The sequence below is a fragment of the Protomyctophum parallelum genome, assembly GCF_964188405.1.
Source record: "Protomyctophum parallelum genome assembly, chromosome: 23".
Taxonomy (NCBI): Eukaryota; Metazoa; Chordata; class Actinopteri; order Myctophiformes; family Myctophidae; genus Protomyctophum; species Protomyctophum parallelum.
The window spans coordinates 19,728,048-19,748,917 of NC_139715.1; the positions used below are offsets into that span (position 1 = coordinate 19,728,048).

The 20,870-nt window shown below is 43.0% G+C and overlaps 1 protein-coding gene across 1 annotated transcript in view; it reads right to left on the reverse strand.

Annotated features, from left to right (window-relative positions):
• Positions 1–14,853, reverse strand: part of LOC310854133 (transmembrane protein 163a-like) — a 41,418-nt gene extending 26,565 nt beyond the window's left edge. The window contains exons 1-2 of the mRNA XM_083758652.1: positions 14,515–14,853; positions 12,838–12,957 (exon numbers count right to left, since the gene is read on the reverse strand). Coding sequence (XP_083614778.1) covers positions 12,838–12,957; positions 14,515–14,722 — 328 coding nt within the window. The 5' untranslated portion in view covers positions 14,723–14,853. The remainder of the gene's footprint in view (positions 1–12,837; positions 12,958–14,514) is intronic.
• Between the last annotated feature and the right edge of the window lie 6,017 nt (positions 14,854–20,870).

Sequence of the window (20,870 nt, forward strand, 5' to 3'; positions counted from 1 at the left end):
AGTAACTAAAGTTTTAAAATAATTGTAGTGGAGTAAAATTACAAATATCTGAGATGTAGCGGAGTAGAAGTAAAAGTATTGGAATTTGAAAATACTCAAGTACAAAAAGTGCAAATACCTCAAAATGGTACTTACTGTAAGTACCGTACTTAAGTAAATGTACTTAGCTACTTTACCCCACTAAATCAAAGGGAGTGAAACATACTTGAAGTGAAATATATACCAACAAAAACTGTTTGTTTTGTTTGACTTTATCCTTAAAGGCTATATTTGCTGACGCCAATGAGACATCCGCCCCTGCGACCTGGCTATCCCCCTCCTCTCTCTTTCATCCTCCGGCGTCTGCCTGTCCGTTCTGTTGAGGGTGCACTGGGTGGGAGAGAGAGAGACGGACGGACAGATACACCAAAGAAAGAGAAGGGACCCTCTCCCCTTTCTCATGCACCACTTCCTCTGGTTTATTTTTAGCTGACAGACTCTCTGGGGAGCAGTGCTCTGCTCACACCAGCTTTTAGAGACAACAGCCCTGAATTCATTAATAAGAAATGGACCGCATATCTCTCTCTCTCTCTCTCTCTCTCTCTCTCCCTCCCCTGCCATCTGTGAGCATTTGCATGTCTCTCACCCCTCTCCCCCATTTCTTTCATTATGTACCAACAGAACAATTCTGAAATCGTGATACCGCTTCTCTCCCCTCCCCCCGTTTGTCTTTATCAACTCCCTCCCTCTCTCCTCGTCCTTTTTTCTGATCCCTCTTTCTGTCTCCCTTGCTGCCTTTTATTGTTTGATCTGTATTCAGCGAGCGTTCACTGTTGAGGTATCCACTTCACTGCCGCTGCCTCGAAACAACTGATATAGAAACCTCTAAGCACCACAGAGGAAAGTGTAGTTTGCGATCAGCCCCGTTCAATCATTTATCATTCAGCGTGCATTTTATTTCACATCTACGGATACATTTTCGACGACTTCGACCCCACTGACACTATTCTGGGGCGTGAACATTCTGCAAAAGCCACTGTTGTGAGATTGTTTCCACTGAAGAGACGCCAAATCTCAAGTGTCGAGACCTGGGGGACCGCAGCCATCTACGTATGCAGTGTATGGTTTAAGTAGCTAGGTTATTATACCAGGCAGCACGGTTAATCCCTCATTCCCTTTCTATAATATCAAACCTGTAGCAAAGTCAGTGAGACAATACGTCTCTCTCTTTCGGTGCCGCCTAGCGCCCTCACCCTCTCTCTCTCTGCAGTTCTCTCCCTGCTTACATATGAACCACATCAGAGAATTCTACCTTCCCTCCGTCGTTGCGTCTAGATACTAGATACTAGAAACATAATGGGCTCTCTGTGGTTAAAAGTTATTTAATGACCGCATTTCCCCCGTGTTGACCAATACAAATTTAATTAATTTCTTCATAATTTCGTCACTACTTGCTGCATGACACACTCTGTTGCAGGCAGCACTACAGTGAAAACACATTTTGGATTTTGTCATTGGACCTTTTTAATTTTGAAGCTAGCCCCGTCTATAAACAGCTTTTGTCCCCAAACGTCTCAAGATTTGCCATTGACCACGGTAAGAGAATTCCGGGCAAATGTCATCTAAATTTTGTCCCTGCCCGTCTCAAGTTTTGCCATTGACGATGAACGGAAATTAAATTAAGTCAGAATTCCGCTTTTTATGGTCTGACAGAGCTTTTGATACACTGACTATAACAGTGTGTGACACAGCTCATGGTGTATTTCAAGATCTGATTGAAAAGCTTTTTTTCTCCATATGTGTGGAGACAATGCAGTGACACACTTTAGTTACAGTGGGCTATAACTATAAGAGCTGTGATTTCCACTGTAAATACTGGTAGACAAAAACATTGTTGTTCATATCTACTATCTAGCTGTGTTCTGTTTGCTGATACTGGTGGTTCTTTCATGAAATCGGTCTACTCACTATGAATACTGATGAATACACTATAGGTGGGGCGTTCACCACCAGTGCTGGTGGCCTGTACCTAGGGCTGTGTTGGTTTTCCACTGGTAAGGGGCAGAATGTGATCAAGAAGAATAACCCTGCGCACTCATCTACTCCAATATCATTTATTGACAACGTTTCGAGTCAAGGCTCTTCATCTGGTCAAACGAAACGTCTTCAATAAATTATATTGGAGGCAGATGAGTGTGTGCAATCTTTTCTTTTTCTGATGTCACTTTCCAACCCAGCACCTCAACTAAGTGATGTGCGTATTCTATTAGGTTTTTGAGTGGTGCTAGCCACTCCTATAGACAGCAATGTGTCCCCCTGGCTGTGCCCCTGGATCTGAGCACGGAAATAGCATATTTTCACCACCAAGTGTCACTGTTGTGCAGCCTAACACACAGACACAGACACACACACAGAGGCCAGGGAGGAGAGCTTGTACAGTACAGTACAGTACAGTACAGTACAGTACAGTACAGTACAGTACAGTACAGTACAGTACAGTACAGTACAGTACAGTACAGTACAGTACAGCACAGCACCACTCACTTCAGACGGGTTCCGATTTTTTGTTGTTGTAAGAGGCGAATGATGTGTGGCATCAACCCAACCAGGAGGACGTGCCCTAAGTCCCTTCGTCTGTCTGGATCATGTGATGACATTGTTCCTGGGTTGTGTAAATGGCATGGGCCAATCCCCCTGGTATGTCAGGCAGGCCCATGACATTTACATAAATAAAACAGTGGTGCCACTGCCTAGTGCTTTAAATTGGATTTGCACTTGTACTTGAAAACTGATGGGCCGCTGTGCCATTTTCCCTAACCATTCTATGGTATTTTACAGTATTGTTCATTAGTTGAAGTGGGTTCCAAAATGACATCATCGCTCTCTGTGGTGCTGAACTCTGGTGTTGAAGTGAACGCCCGTTTGTTTTAACTTTTAACTAATCAAACTGCATTAAATAAAATGAATAACATGTAACTACCTATATCTCAAATGGCCTACATGTTTTGTGATCATCTCCCAAATGCTTTGAAAGATGTAGTAATGCTTGTAAGGCCTGCAGTAGCAGGCGATGTAACATCAAGCTTTAATGGGTTATTATTTAGCATATATATATATATATATGCTATATATATATATATATATATATATATGGAGTTCTGTGTCAGCCATGCCCAAATATGGAGAGGTAGCCAGGTAGGATGTCAGAACAGGCCAGTTTATGGAGTTCTGTGTCAGGCATGCCCAAATATGGAGTGTTGTGAAGTCAGAACAGGCCAGCTCCATATATGGACCCTGGCCAGGGGCCCGGTCCAGATCCCGGGCAGAGGCCTTTTTGGGGTTCTGGACAACCGTGGGTCCGACCGACTCGACACCGGGCACTGCACTCCCTGTGGTGGTGTGGAACGTGTGTGTCGAATTTGAAGTCGGTGGGGTGAACATGAACAGTTCTCGAGTTATGTGGATTACAGACGTACACACAGATGCATTTTGTTAGATAACATTTTTGTATTTTTTTAATTAATATTAGATTTATTTTAGTAGAGTATAGAAGGCGTTTTTAGAATCAGTCTCAGTAAATGGGTTAAGTTGTTCTAGCCTGAAAGAATCTGACGAGGGGGGGGGGGAGTGGTTAACCAGGCTAAGGTTGTTTGGCCACTGATGGCATGTTTCACCACTGGTGTGAGAGAGGTGGCAGGAGATGACTGTGAAGAGCCCCATGTGTGTCAAACACACACACACACGCACGCACACACGCCGTGCACACACACATCTGCTCCCAGCTCTGATCGCTGCCAACAGAATGCAATTATAAATAGGCGATGACAGCTTGCAGAATTAAAAGTAAATATCAGCAGCGGGATAGCTAACTAAATGGCTGTATGTTGGTGTGTTGTTTTTTTGATGGGGAACCGTCACACATCGTGAGTGTTTGAGAGACGCCGCCGGGAAATTAGTTGCACATGCCAGGCTTTCATCTTTTGTTTACACAAGGACTTCAATACCTCACACAGTTGTGAGAATATGCATGCACACACGCACACACAGACACACACAGACACACACACACACACACACACACACACACACACACACGCACCCATGGAGAACTGGACATCTCACTCATAAAATGGCTTTAGTTTCAAAACCCAAACTGTTGTCAAATTAATTAATAGCTGCTTTGACAAGAATCCAAAGAGGTGGCCCAGGCCGTAGCGTAACGGTCTGGGCACCAGACTGGTGATCCAGTCGCGGTGTGCCGCGGGTTCGACTCCCGGACCCGACATGGCCCTTACCGCATGTCATCCCCCCATCTCTCTCCCGTTTCCTGTCAGCCTACTTTCTATCCCTTAAAAAATCAATAAAGGCGTAAGCCGCAAAAAAAAGAATATCTTAAGAATCCAAAGAGGTCTACGGTGTATTAGTCCACCTCCTTTTCCCCACTCTACAATAAATATATTTCCCAAAGATGGCCGATTTAACTAGATCTGCTATTTTAGCAGAATGTTCGCACAAGAATAGGGACGCTATAGGGTTGTGGATATTTAATAGAGAAATGGCTATAATGAATTGCATTTTTATAACGCTTTTCAAGTGCTCAAAGCGCTTTATAATGGTTCATTCATTCATACATTGGGAGGTGAAGCGGCGAACAGTCGACGCCAGCGTCCTCACTTCCCACATTCACACACCAATGGTGGCAAGCTCACACTGACCAACACATTGGAGGCAATGTAGGGTTCAGTGTCTTGCCCACGGACACTTCGACATGTGGACAGGAGGAGCCGGGATTCGAACCGCCATCATTGGACGACCTGCTCTACCTCCTGAGCCACAGCCGCCCTAAATACTATTATGCTATATACTTTTAGCCCCTTTTGTGGCAGGGATGAAAACAATGTATGGCAATGTCAGTCTTTCTATAAATCCGTCCATCCACCACTTTGGTCCCACAAAACATTATCTCAAAACCTACAGACTGGACTGGCATGTCAAAACTATAGACGGAGTGACATGCACCTGTCTGTCTCTGGCAAAGTGATGCTAGCCCCACGTCCCTTCATTAAAAGCAGAGCGAGCAAGCCCCCCCATTGGCTAGCTTTCAAGCAGAGTGCAAATTAGCGTCATGCCGCGGTGCAGTCGTCAAAGGAAGCAGAGCTCTGGTAGCTGGGTAATTGGCTTCCAAGAAAGCACCGTGGTGTCGGCAGGGGCAGAGTTCTAACAAAGCGGTGGGCTTTTTCACGTAGGTACACACATTAGGTACACAAATGCACTCACTGTGTGCATACTGTAAACTATATAGACCAGTGGTTTTCAACCCTTTTCATTTCAAGGCCCATTATTTATTCGGGATTTGAGCCACGGACAACCATTTGATGAGATTTAACCTATCTGACCCAAAACTAAAGAATATTTTGTTGTCGTTGGGTAGGACTTTGTCCACGATTTCAGGCTGTATTGATGTTCATTAGGAGATAACGTTGATCAAAATAACAATTCTTCTACATTCTCTAATTATGTAGACTTCTTGTAAATTAAGTAGGCAAGAAGTAATAATTGAACTATTTACGCTCTCAAGATTTACAAGATCTGTAATGGTCCATTTGGTTACCAACTCTCCATTTTATTTTGGGGACCACCTGGAACCCCCTCAAGGACCACTGGTGGCCCCCGCACCACTGGTTGAAAACCACTGACGTAGGTACACAGTACACACATTAGGTACACAAATGCACTCAATGTGTGCCTACTGTATAGACAAATCCACAGAGGAGTACCCTGGACGCGGCCATTGCTGAGGTGTTAGGTGTACCATTAACTGATTACCTACACCTGGCCTACAGTAGCCTGGTTAATAAACCAGACTAATAACGCACAGATCCGCGGGATATTAGTCTGGGGAGGCTCAGCTTGGATTTCATTTCCAGGGAAACATTTTCTCTTTGACGCAATTGGTCGGAGCTACTGTCAGTCAAAGGTCTCAAGCATTGAACGTCACTGTACCAAAGCCCGCCTATATTGCATACCGTGTCCCTATTGGGCGCACACGTTTTCGTGTGTAGAAAATGGGCGTACAATTGAGCCTCTCCAGACCGAAATCCGCCGGTAGGCAATTTCTTTTTGCCAACGGCTGATTCGGTCTGGTTTATTAACCAGGCTAGGCCTACAGGGCACTAATCCATGGAGCAGTGCCCCGTAGGCCAGGTGTAGGTAATCTGTTAATGGTACACCTCAGTAATGGCAATGCCCAGGGCACCCCTCTGTGGATTTGTCTGTAGATAGACCTTTTCACAACATGTTTCTCGCTGCAGTGTTTACTTTGCGAATATCAGTATATAACTAACAAGAAATAAACTTCGACCCAAACTGTTGCCTAGCAACGCAATTCCACTGACATGGTCTGCACAGTGCACACTAACTACATGCTCCTACAATACCACTTCCCTTCTTTCAAAAACTTTTCTTCTGCTGCCTGCAAAGCCAGATGCATCAGACAACAAAAGCACAATAGGGAATTACAAATACAGACGTTATTTTGCTGGCTATAGGCTGGAACATCAACAATGAGATTCACTATAATCTTCCATAATGGTTGCTGTTTTAGAGCAGTTAAGTGATATGATTCATATGTTTTATTGTTTTATTACTAGGTCTCAGGCCTCAACAAACAATACATCTCGGAGAGATGGAGAAATGGTGTGCCGTGGAGCTGAATATGACTTTATTTCATTCATTCATTCATTCATTCATTCATTCATTTTCTCATTCAACATGTGATTTGTAGATACTATACTAAATTGCTTCTATTTTGTTATTGTGCATGCATGTGCCTGCCAGCTGCACCTGTTTATCAGTAGGAGAATTCACACACACACACACACACACACACACACACACACACACACACACACACACACACGGCAGCCAGAGCTGGTTTGTTTACATAATGCTAATGTTTTACTGTGTGCATTACCTAGGCGTTATCATCAGTCATAGACCTCACATCTACAGTATAGGGAATGGGAGCAGGTGGTGACGGAGAAGGTACACATACTTACAGTGTTGATTTTGTCGACTAAAACTATGACTAAAAATGTTCGACTACCTTTTTTCACTGATGAAAACTAAATGGAAACTAAATGAAAACTAAGTTATGATGACTAAAACTAAGACTATTATTACTATTATATAATATATTACTAAATATATTGACAATTTCGTCAACAAATAAAAACTAGACTAATGTTAGGAAGGGACTAGTGGACGAGATCCAGTATAAGTCATTTTACACTTGGTTGCATGCTGAAAATAGCAGATCTACAAGCTCACAACACAGCAAGTGTAAAATCAACCATTACGACAGCATCAAGGCCCGCCACAATACATGTTAGTCGACTAAATCAACTGTACATTTAGTCGACTAAAATCGTATGATATTTAGGCCTAGTCGACTAAAAGAGATAGTCAAAGAGACTATGCATTTGCTGTCAAAAACAACACTGCCAGAGTGGGATGGGCATTGGGCAAGGGCCTCTCATGGAGGCATTACCCGGCCGTGGGGCTGCCAGCGTGTTGCGCATATTTAACTTGTCCTGTCAATTCAGCACTTATAAATGCAGAAGATTCCCGCACACACTTACAGTGATGTTAATAATATAATCAGCCAATGTGAGTACGGAAGGACTGGATGCTCTCTCTCTCTCTCTCTCTCTCTCTCTCTCTCTCTCTCTCTCTCTCAAGGGCCATTTCTCTCTACAAGGTTACAACCCCCCCCCCCCCCCAGGCCCCCACACACACACATACTGTAGAATGATTTCTACCAAGCTTTCAAATTGATTAATAAACTCAAACTGCTATACACACTATACAGTTTCTGTCCCTCTCTCTCATTCTCTCTCACACACACACACACACACACACACACACATGTTTTCCTTCATGCCGGATATGAGTCCACAGATCCAAGTAACAGTAAGCAACTCATTAAGTTGTTTTTAGGTTTTTAACAAAATTGTTAAGTGTAATTAAAGACATGACGTCACGTGGAGGAGTCAAGAATGGAGCAGGGAAACAAGAGGAAAGGACTCTATGACTATGAGTAGGAGGGAGCGACAGCCATCTTCACTACAGCACACTTCAGAGAATCCCAACAAAATGCAATCTTAGACAAATGTCGGAATGTAAGGCCTTTTAGTTAAGCTCATAGTTAAGCATGTAGCATTTAATGGAGGAAGTTAGTTTTTGGGGACATGTCCCGATCACCGATTTATTTTCTCCCAATCGACCGATACCAACACCAATACCGATCTTGTGTGTAAGGGGAAAGTTAAAAAATGTCCAAGATTATTATTATACTAGAGCGGTGCCCGTTGGAGCCTCTACACCGTTGCCTGTTGGGCACTGGCCTACTTGGAACGATGCAAGTTGGAAATGCAAGCCCCACCCAGATATTATGTCTTTGTCCTGTTTATGTCCATATATGGAGTTGTGCATTTATAGTTAGACTAGACCTGTACATGCCCGTCGCAGTCGGCCACCGGCCTACTTGAGAACGATGCAACTTTGGAACCTAATAATATATGTCGTCATAGCACCCGTTTTAACTGTCAGCAGGTGTCCCACATGACATGGACTATCTGTGTATGTGCCTGTGTGTGAAGACTGCAAACTGAAAAGTGTACTTGGCTAGCCTCGGTCCCAGGCTTACTTATCTGCGAAAAGAAAAGCCTGGTCACAACCTAAGGCAGAGAAGCTTTCGGCGGTTGTATCCTCCGGAACAGCCGTCGAATGTATTTCCCCCGGATACAATATTTTCCCGACCAATCACAACACTTGTTTCATTCGCGGAGAATGTAAACTGATTTGTAAAGCATCAACGATTTCACTTTCACTTTCGCAGCAACTTCTGCTGATAGTCTTTTCAGCTTAGGTCTTGCCCAGGGTGGTACTTGGCAATCATTTCGGCCCACTGGCAGATCCTGATTGGTTGAGCCTCAATTGGCTGAGGCAAAGGCTGGAAATTGCACAGGTGAAAGGAGTTGGCCTCATTAGGTCCACTGGCAGAGCCTGGCCCAGGTGAAAGGAGTTGGTCTTATTAGGCCCACTGGCAGAGCCTGAACCGAGCCTTTTGTGGTGGTTCTGGAGAACCGTGGTTCTGGAGAACCTGGCACTGCACTCCCTGTGGGGGTGTGGAACACGTGTGTCAAATGTGAAGTCGGTGGGTCAAGTGGTTCTCGAGTTACGTGCATTACAACCGTACACGCACGCACGCACGTCCGCAGAGACGTGGCGCATTTATAGTAAGATTTATAGAAGGATTATAATTTTTTATTGTTTCTTGTTGCACCTTGCTTTTTCTTCTGCCTTGTTTCTTCTGTATACTACAGTACTTTTTCATTCTTCTTATTCTTACTTGTATGTTGTAACCTTAACTGCTGTGCCTATCTATCTCAAAACCGTGTGTGGGGAGGAAGTGGAGAATGTTTAGACCTGTCAGGAAGATGCAAAGCGATATTATACTATATATCTGACTTTTATACCACTTAAATGTTTTCTGTTTCTCCAGATCGGTTAAATCGCAGATCACCGATCGAGTGTTTTGGAGTGAAAATCTGTGGCCAATAGATAGATCGGAGCGTCATTGTTAGCGGCTCAGTGTCTTGCTTAGGGACACTTCGACATGCTAGACATGGGTGGGCCGGGAGGCGAACCGGTGACCGTCTGATTACCACTCAGCTATGGCCTGAGTGGAACGACAGTATATTAGAGCAGCATATTAATTCTGTCAATCATTCATCGTAGGGCCAATATTCTACACAAACATACTGTACACATTGGTAGAAGGCTTACCAGTGTGTTTACAGTCTGAACGGCGATACTTGATTGGGCAGATCCCGATGTAAGCCTACTCTAGGTTTTATAACAGGATGTGTAGGGAACATTAGGCTATATGTTCTCTGTGTAAGATGTTTGCTAAGCAGTGTATATTGTACTGTATATTTCAAGTGTGACACCCAGAGAGCAGCCGGAGACACAAAGAGGGGGACACTCCATTGTGATGTAACAGAGACAGATGGAAACATGTACAGTATTTAAGGCATGCGACGTGAACACAAACCAAGGGGAAGAAGGAAGTGATTATCAGCTGATAAAGCCTGCCTAGCCAGTTCTGGTCTACCACCTTCAGAATAGGAAGTGCCTGAACTAACATGGATTGTATTCAATTCAGGAAGGGACTAGTGTTCCTGAATAAAGTCTCTCCTCTCCTCTCCTCCTCTCTTTTTCAGTCACATCAGTAACAAGCTATTAGGCCCCCTCAATAAACCTCCACAGTGAACCAAGACAAGAGTCCAATCTTGTGGCCAGTTCAACCAGAACAAATTGAATTACTATTTGTAATTCCACAATTTCCACTCTGATAACAGCAGCACTCTTGTCAAATTCCAGCCTGTTATCTTTTTCAATCCACTTCAGATCTCCAAATATATATATAATATATATATTTTAACATTCTGGCAAAAATAGCCAATTTAACACAGGGGTGCTCACTCTTCCTTGGTGCTCAGACTGCTCACCTATCCTGTTTCTGTTATTCCCCCCCCCCCCCCCCCCCCACACACACACACACACACACACACACACACCTCACCACCTCACACACACACACACACACACACACACACACACACACACACACACACACTGAAACAACGTGGGTAGCGTTCCTGCCCACCACTGTTGACACTGGGGTTTGTTTCCTCCACAGCTCCTCCGGACACACCAACGAACACAAGTGGGTGGGAATCCGGATGGGGTGGGCATTCTCTGCGTTAGGGACTGTTCAACAGGGTGAGGAGGACCTAGGACGTATAGCCTGTGTGTTAGAAGGGGATGGTGTTTCATGCCCACTGGCAAACCACTGGATATTGAGGTGATCAACTATGCTGCTGCAAAGCACCTGTCCTCTTTACTTATGCATTTGCTATCAAGCACTAAATCCGCATTTAAAGCAGCTTTGGGAGCAGCAGGAGATGAACATTGCAGTGTTTTATGTTAGATCAAGGCTCTCTAAACTCTATACTATATAGTCTACTCTATATAGCATCCGACTGTTAAGGTTTGATATTTGTGAGGTGCCTTGGCTTCACATTGTTTTAAATAGCAGATGCTAGGACATCCCCAAAAGTGGACAGTGTACTGAGAAACGGAGTGAATCTAGCTTTCCGCATTTTTGACAACTGCATTCATAGCTGAATCATATCCTATTAAATGAACCATCGTCCATTTTTCTCCTCAGTGGGTTGACCAGTAACCGTTGATCTGAAATTGCACATGGGCATTGACCATTTGCTTGTATGTAGGGAATGGTGAAGCCCATTTTTCACTTTTCTCAATCTGTTTATTACAGGCTATGGGATTTGTAGTCATGGTCACGTCACATCCCATAGCCGGCCGGAGGGTGGGTGGCGATAGTTTGCATCTGAATAAAGATTCCAAAAATAGTCGTTCAATTGCGATCAACAGGGAGAAATGTCAGTTTGAGAAGAAGTAAGCTCTTTCCTATCTTCTCTCAGCGTATACAATACAGAGTGAGTCATCCTATCAGCATATGGGTTCACATCCTTGACATGCCTGTAGGAGGCTTACTGCAAATCAGTTCAACCAGAAGGATTCTCCCCCAAAGGCAAAAAGTTGTTCTTTCTATTTTTCTGTAAGCGGTGTGTTCAAAGACTGCAAGATATAGTCAGTCAAAGGGTGCAGTTTTACATTTTTTTTTCCTTTTTTTGTCCTAAAACCAAGACGTGAGTTAGCAATGGGTTCCCTCGTCACATTTCCAATGATTTCATTTATTTTAATTTATTTTGTATTTGTACCGAATATAAGGTCTGTGGTTACTATTAACCTAGGAGTTTCACATTTTGCTCTACAACTTGGATGAAGTGAACTGAATTCTGAAGCTGTAGTGTCACCAGCGAGTCGTATATTCTTAGTTTATCCAAACCTTAATGCAAAAATTGCCATATAGGAACCCAGAGGCTACAATAAGGCGAGGGCAGGCGATCGCCTGTCCAAATCCATTTTCTGCCTGGCCAAAATCCATACAATGAGAAAAAAGAGAGAACAAAACGAGACCTGAGAACTATTAGTGGACAGCTGATTTGCCTTTCAGCCTTTGTACCCTACTCCTCTGGCAGGTATATCTCTTTGAAAACCTTTAGTGCTATACGATTGTGCGCGGGGAGACGACAATTAACATCTTGTCTGCCCAAAATGTAATTCCTGGAAACGTCACTGTAGGAACCCATTGAAATCTATTCTATTTACAATGGCTGCTACCGTCACTACTGCATCGTGTAAGCTTCAACACCACCACACACACACACACACACACACACACACACACACACACAGTCACACACACACACACACACACACACACACACACACACACACACACACACACACACACACACACACACAATTTCTGTCAGCACCACTATGGGAGACTGCCGTGTCTCATGAGTATGTTTACCGTCTCAGAAGGCAGATAGACTCTGGTGCCACTAAATGGCATTTTTCAAATAACACAGTCAGCTGTCAAGGCAAGCGAGAGGTCGACACTTGTGGAGTGGCACAAAATGAGCCGGGCTGTAGAACAGATGTCACATCTGCCTTTGAGAAGACCATGTATCCCGAGCCCAGATGCTAAATGGGGGAATGCAACAAAGCTCCATTTCATCTGGTAAGTGTCGGTGAAACAGAGTATATAGACAAATACTTTAGATGGCACACAAAGACAAAAAATAAGATCACGGTATACGTATGATGCACGAAATTGACGGTCCAAAAGGCACTTACTGAAAGCTGCGATGGCCAAGACGATGGTGATGCAGATGGACACCCAGGACACGTATAGAGCCTTCTTACGATAACTCTGAGCCTCATGGGGCTTCAGTCGCATGCTGCTCTCCAGAAGACCTGCCAAGAACAGCCATGAATAGAATATCATACGGTGTAGTTCACAGCACAGCGCCGTACACTGTAATACAGTAATGTACACTGTAGTACAGTATAGCACAGTACAGTACAGACAGTATATCACAGGACTACAGTATTGGTACACTACAGACGGTACAGTTTAGCACAGAGCAGTACTGTAGTCTATCCAGTGGTTCACAAAGTTTTTAGCTCGAGACACAAAAGTGAAATTAGATGTCTCCTGAGACCCAAACTAGTGAAAATAGTAGGGATTTACAAGCTCACAACACGTATTTTATATGCTTGAGTCTGGAGACTACCTTTTAAGACCCCCCACCCCTCAAAATGAGAGGATGTATGGGAGGAAAATGGGGAATTACTTGTGTTGTGTAACAGGTGAGACATTAAAGAGTGACAAATAGCTTTTGAGCTGCTGATGATGATTGTGTAGGGCACTGTTTCCCAAACAGTAGTTCAGGACCCATTTCGGGTCAAGGATCCATTTGAATGGGTCATGACGGGTAGCCTTAATATAGCATTGTAGGCCTATATTATCGTTCCTAAAATAAAGACAATTTAAACATTTTTCAAAAGGATTTCGACGAGTAGCCTTAATCTTTTATAAAATTAAAAACTCTTAGATCAGATTAAAATTCTTAAACTAAATTAATATGTGGAAAAAACATCAGATCTAAGCTCACAGAATCCTGTTGTGAGCTTGTAGATCTGCTATTTTCACGATAGAGAGACACGCAGAGAGACATCACATTTCCCTTTTGGGTCTCGAACTAAAAGGTTTGGGAATGGGAACCTCCAATACATACCTAGAATCATCCCATTGAATGGGGCTGAGGGACCAAATATATATGGTGATCATTTATATACATGAGAGCAAGTCACTCTCCTGTCAGGCTCTGTTAAAAGCAGAGGTTCCCAACCACTAGTACTGGTCTGGTACCACTGGTGGTACTTGAGGCCCCCTCTGGTGGCACAGAGGAGTCGCCCAAAAAAGGTGAAAAAAGACAAAAGTGGAATGAAATATTTAGTTCTTCTGACCAATTGGTTGAAATAGGCTATCCAGCCGTGCTGAAATGAGCATGACAGCACACCTAGCCTTAATAGAATATTTGAGAACGGAATAGAACAAAAAGGTCAGGTATATATGCTCCCGTATTTTAATATCAGTTATTATGGTGTTATAGGCTACTTGGAGAGCCAAATATTTTCTGAGGTGGTAGTTCAGTATTAAAAAGGTTGGGAACCAATGTGTTACATGGCCATAATAATTGAACATCTGTCCATAATGATTGTTGTGCCAACATAAACTCACAGTTGACCTGTCTGTCACCTGTCACCCTAACTTCTAATCTGCCAAGTCAAACTATTTAATAGACTGTTCTACATTATCATCAAGTTGGTTTACATTTTACTATCATTACACAGCCTGTTGAGTTAGTTTATAGGCTAGTCTCCATGCATTACGCGCCATGGCATGCTGTTGCTGTGCGCGCTGGACTCACAGGCGGTCGGTGCGCTGTAGACTACAACCAAGCTTACCTTGGCCTTCTATGCTGTCTGTAATCTTCATCTCCTGGTCCATCTTCAGACCTTCTCCTGAGCTGTCTTCTGCTGCTGAGGACTGCTGCTGCTGTTGAGGGTCCGCTTGCTCGCACTGTACGTCCACAACCGCGGTGGGATCCACGACAGAGGGGACCGGGATGGTGGTGGCACTGGCAGCGGGGTCTGTTGCTGTGGAATCCGTCATTTTCCCGACGAGACCGGAGACCCTCAAAAGAAATGTCACACCCGAGTGAGAAGTGCGCTGTCAACGCGAATTGGGGCCGGGGAAGGGAAGAGTGGAGGGGGGGGGAGATAGCGGGAGCGGCGAGCGTCAGGTCTGCCTCACCGAAGAGGAGGAGGAGGAAGATGAGGAAGAAGAAGAAGAAGAGGTGAGCCGCGCGGTCAAGAAAGGCAATGGCGAGACATGGCCGTGGCGTGCTAGACACAAACTCGCAGACTCGTGATATTGCAACAGCTCAGCTCTAATTAGTGATCTGGTGGAGTCCACCACGAGACCTGTGCTTCCCTCCTGGAATGGAATCTGTGGCGCTGCGCTGCGCTCCACTGCAGCTAGGGGTAGAAACACACATATAGGCTACAGGTCCCAGGTGGATCCATGGCATGTATGCGCTATGATAGGCTATATCCTACTACACTCCATCATGCACTCCGGTAGTCTTAAGTCTAACATTCTGGATGGATTTCACTTTCCAAAAAACTTTTGGTAATTTCATCGTCTGCTACTCAGGCTTAATTGTATGTGAACACCCCTGGCAGTTTTTAAGTTGCTTGATTCAGTATTTAGATTATAGCCTATATTTGATATTTATTGTAGCTGCCCCGCCCCCTTCCTATACAAACCCACTGTAACCAGGGACTGATATACGCGTACATATACTGATGTAAGCACATGGGGGTCCGTATTTGTTTGGGGGGCCCATAGCGCTCGAGTGCACAGATTATTAGCCTATTATTATTTTTAACATCATAGTGTAACATTAATCGATGGACATAGGGATGTGATTGGCCGGTATGAGATGATGATAAGAGCACCCCTCACTTCACATGGGTCATCTTTTTTACCTAAATTTGACCAAATCAACAGCCAATGAACTGAAGGTCCCCAGGAGCCCTTTTCAGGGCCTCAAACCCAATACTGCGCAGTCCAGTTTCCCTGAAGGACCCCAATAGCTAATTTGCCCTGCTTGTAACTTCAAACTCCATTTTAACAGACTTGACAGATTAATTGAAAACACCCATCTTTTTTCTGGTGACAGATAGTGCCCTCCTAATACGTGAGGGGCTGTGGTTTTTCATTTACTATTTTAATGTATAGGCCTAATTGTTTTGGAAAATGTGGAGGACTCTGCTTCGCGACGGAGGAGACTAAAGATTACAAAAGTATATTAAAATAAATGAAAACATTATTAAATGAAAAACAACGGCCCCCATCATGTATTAGAAGGACATTATCACTCACCAGAAAAAAGGTCAGGTGTTTTCGATGAATCTATCATGGTTCTATCAAGGAATTTACAATGGGTTTGTATAGGAAGGGGGCGGGGCAGCTAAAATGAATATCAAATATCTAAATACTGAATAAAGCAACTTAAAAACTGTGTTCACATAAGCCTGAGTAGGCCTATAGTTTTTTTTTTAAGTGAAATATCCCTTTTAATGTTGCGGTGTAGCCCATCAGTGAAACACAGGGAGATTATATTATAAAATAAAAATCTGGTTTGTTTGTTTAGGACCAAGTATATGATAATCTTAGATTGTATGAACTGCTCCAGGGCCCAGGCTACTATACCACATGCATTCGCTCTTCCTATTGATTGATGATTGAAACTTATTTGATGTATTTCACAGTATGTATATGGGTTTATGGGTTTATGTTACTTTGTGGACGAGTCGACACCATGGAAAGCACACGACTTGTTTACATGCTCAGAGTCCTATGATGATAGACTATAGCCTACATTTGTTTCAAGCCTGCCCATCCACACACACACTTGCAAGCAAGTGTGTGTATCCCAGCCAGCTGGCCTGCTGTCACCAACATTGGGAACCCGGCCACCTGTGTCATCTAAACTCGAAAGGAAGTTTATCTTGCCTTTGTAGCCAATGTAGCCTGTATTAGTTTAGGTGTGTGTGTGTGTGTGTGTGTGTGTGTGTGTGTGTGTGTGTGTGTGTGTGTGTGTGTGTGTGTGTGTGTGTGTGTGTGTGTGTGTGTTTGCTAGATGGAAGCAGAAAACAGGATGATATCAACATTTAATTGCCAATCAGGATATAGTCACACTTAACATCTGGCCTACTATAGTTTACTGCTACTCTGACTTGACAAGGCTACTATTAGTCTCACATGGCCATTGGCCAGACTGTTGCCTCTCGCAATTTTCAAATGTCTGGCTATGCGAGACTACATTATGAACGCTATAACCTCATATGTACATATCTTTCTAAAGGCATAATTGTGTGCTCATGCAGTTGACATAGTTACCGTGTGGAGGTCCCTCTACTGTACTGTACTGTCACTGTACTGTAGAGGCTACTGCCACACTCGAAATCACCATATAGATATAGGCCTACTGTATAGGCTACAGTTAATATGTGCGTTTGTGTGTGTGTTAGGTTGCGCACAGGTGTTGAAAAACAACCATGCTGTTTTCATGCTCAGATGCACCCACCCACCCACACACATAGCTCCGTAAGGGAGTGGTTGCAAGATCGCAAGATTCGTGAGTTGCTGTGATAGGAGAAAGAAATATATCAAACGGAACACAACCCTAAAGACTAATCATTGTGTATATTCCTGCACTATACCTGCATCGAGGCAGTGATCTTGGTTGTATAGAAATTAATCTATTGAAGATTCTGACTTACATAATTTTTGTTTTGATTGTATTGCTGTATTGTGCTTTCTGCTTTGGCAATGTAAACGTATGTTTTCTCATGCCAATAAAGCCCTTTGAATTGAACATTTTAATTGCCTCCCATCGCAGTCTCTACTGCCACTCAGTGGTAGAAAGTGAAAGTACAATCCAAAAGCCGCAATGGGCCAGTTCAGGGCAGGCCCCTGCGTGTTATGATTATAAACAATGGGCTTCCTTCCTAGAAAGTGTTACTGAAAAGTAAAATAGCCGTAGGCAAGTCATCTTTAGCACATACAACAGCAGTTGACTCATGCTTTCCAGTCAAGGATGACAAAAAATATGATGATATCCATAATCCAGTCCACAAAAGCCAGACTTTACACACAATAACTTACAATATAAATTTTAAATAATAAATACAGTAGGAAAAGGAAAGAGAAACTGAACAAAAACAAACAGCTGATTAAAGCATTATAATTAAGGGTATATTAAAATAGATTAATAATTAAAACTGCACTATGTAGACCTACAACTTTCCTCCGCTACAACAGATTTGAACCCGGTTTCCTGTGCAAGTGCTGACATTTTTACCATTGAGCAATAGATCCTGCCTGCTTGCTCAGAGGATAAATTGACTTTTGACCATCAGGTCAAAATTCATGTAGAATGATCATGTGGTGAGGCATGACCTTTGACACGATCTAAATGTCTCAATATAAGAGCAGGGAGACTAAATACAACCACTTATGCAATTGCATAAGTGATATTGCATTAACATACTCTACCATACAGATTGGAAAAACAAAGTTACAGTTACTTTAAATAAATTCAGTGGACTTCACAAAACATACATATACAGGTACCGGTATTTCATGTTGTATTCCATTGGACATCCTTTTCCTGTCAACAGCTCACAAATATTGCTATTGTTTTTGCACATACTTCACCCAGGAGTCAAGAGAAGCGTTTTGTAATTGGGAAGTGTGTGTCTGTTTCTGATGTGTCTGTCTCTGTACAGTTGGCAAGTAGTGAGTAAACTGGCCCCTGTAAACAAGTAAAAGTCCCCCCGTCTTTATTTCTATACTGTACAATCTCCTTTTCTTCTAACCGTGTATAAGATGATTTATTTTTTGCATAGAAGTGTATATTTGTGTGTCTTTAAATGTTTTGATGAATTTGAAAATTGAGGACACTTGTCACCAAGTCTTAGTGCTTTTTATGTTTTTATCCTCTTGTATTGACATGTACTTTCCTTGAACTGTACCCATTCTGCAAACTGTTAATACATTTTTCAATCATTATACAGTAAGTATGTTTTCACCTCATATGTGCATGGGTTCGCTGAGTCTGTATACAGTGTAGGCTACATAGATCTCCTTATAGTTTTGGATCAGTCATAGTGCTCAGGTATTAATTCCGCCACAGTGTATGCCCTCTGTTTATAGGCCAAGTAGTATTCTTGTCAGACAGAGTCCCAGAACCAAACGTCTGGCTGAGGGCAGGAGGCGGCATCTCTTTATACCTCTCTGCAGGTATAGGCTTTTGTTATGGAGTGTGTCTGGGCGCCTTTTTTGGTGGGGCTCCCCCGCTCCCCCCGCAACCCAGCATGAACAAAAGGACAGAGTGAGAAATAGGAGGTGTGGTCGTTGCATGTATAGGTTTCACGTCAGTTTCTTGAGAGTTGGCAGCTCCTTATGCATGTTTGACTGCTGGGTTTCACGCCTTCTCATGGGAGTCATTTACAAAGATCATGCATAATTAATGATAATTACTTTTCTGTCAGCTGCACGGAAAAAAAGGAAACCAGTTGGTCCTTGAGTTATAGCAAACAGAGTTATTGAAATCAGTTTAACCCTTTGCTATATTTGGATGCACATTTTTAACACGTATATATAAATCTTGTATGGGTGACCCTGGTACAAGATATTTTAATGTGGGTGTCTGTGCCTGTGGACAAATACATTTGGGGGTTCTTGACATGAACACTTTTGAGAAGCACATGCTGTAAATTGCAAATAAATAGTTGACTTTCGTATGTATCATTTTCATCTTGAAGATACTTGAAATTCAGTTTGAAATGACCTGTTCTACCTGAAAATGTGTTGCAGTGAACCTAGTCCTACTATAGTTTCAGGTATAGTTTTAGAATGAAAGTTAACTGAGTGAGCCCCAGAGAACTGGCTGAGCCATTCCAAAACAAACATGTATGAAGCACTGAGTAAATGAGAAAAATGAGAAACTGGTTCAACAGAAAGCTGCATGGCCTGAACAGATGCATGGCCTGATTAGTCATCAATCAACTTTATTGTCACAACACAATTACAGGTAACAGTGAGGTGAAGAGGTGAAACGCTTATGCAGGCTTCCACGTTTGCATGAAGGAAAAATAAAAATAATTAGCTGTAGAGAATGGAAAACAAGATGCACAAAAAGCCTGAGAGATGTTAAAATCAATCAAAGTCCTAAGTGCATGTCAGTAGTGCTTAGAAGTCTGAATGGGAGTTCTAAATGAATTACATGAACAAAGTACAGTACCTATAGTGAAATCATTCTCTTGACAATGTGCAGTTCCAAAAATATTGTATAGCCAAAAACTAGTGGAAAAACAGAAAAAGTCAAATATCCCCATATGCAAGGATCAAGACAGTAAAATATGAGTTTCATTCTTTGCCAGGCAAAGGTGTCAACATTTGTTTTGAACTGCTTTTCGTTAACATTTCTCTATGGTCTCCAAATCCATTTGGAAACAACTTTCTGACCTAAACACACAAGTTAGTGTAGCCTACATTGTTGTCACTTTCTGAAGCCAATATGCTATGACTATTGACTGTTTGTTTAATACTATTTAAACAAGGGCAGTGGCAGGCAGACTGACTGTGGCAGAACATCCAGTTATATCCGCACTGACTGCAAAGTTTCTTCCTCCTGGCAGAGTGGCAGACGGTGGTGGTGGTGGGGCTCACAAACAAGCCTTCTGCCCTGTAATGACCCCTGGGAATAGATCACACACATACCGCCCCTTACAAACAAGCCCCCTACCCCCGACTGACCCCCAGGACTACGTGCCCCCCCTCCACACACACACACACACACACACACACACACACACACACACACACACACACACACACACACACACACACACACACACACACACACACACACACACACACACACACACACATTTGAATTATTTTATTTGGATCTGCACAAGAGGCGTAATACAATAGACCCAAACACTGATCAGAATTAGGTTATACATTATATGGTCCAACCAGATATAGCTGCTGTGACACACAAACACACCCGCCTTCTACAAAAAAACATGCTGCTTCTATCATGATACAAACATGTTCAATAATTCATGTTTACATTTACCCGTAGACTATCCATATTATGTATGTGTCACTGTCGGCAGTAAAAGTAAATTAAACAAGCAGTATAATATATAAAATAGCATTTTCATCATGAGCATTACGG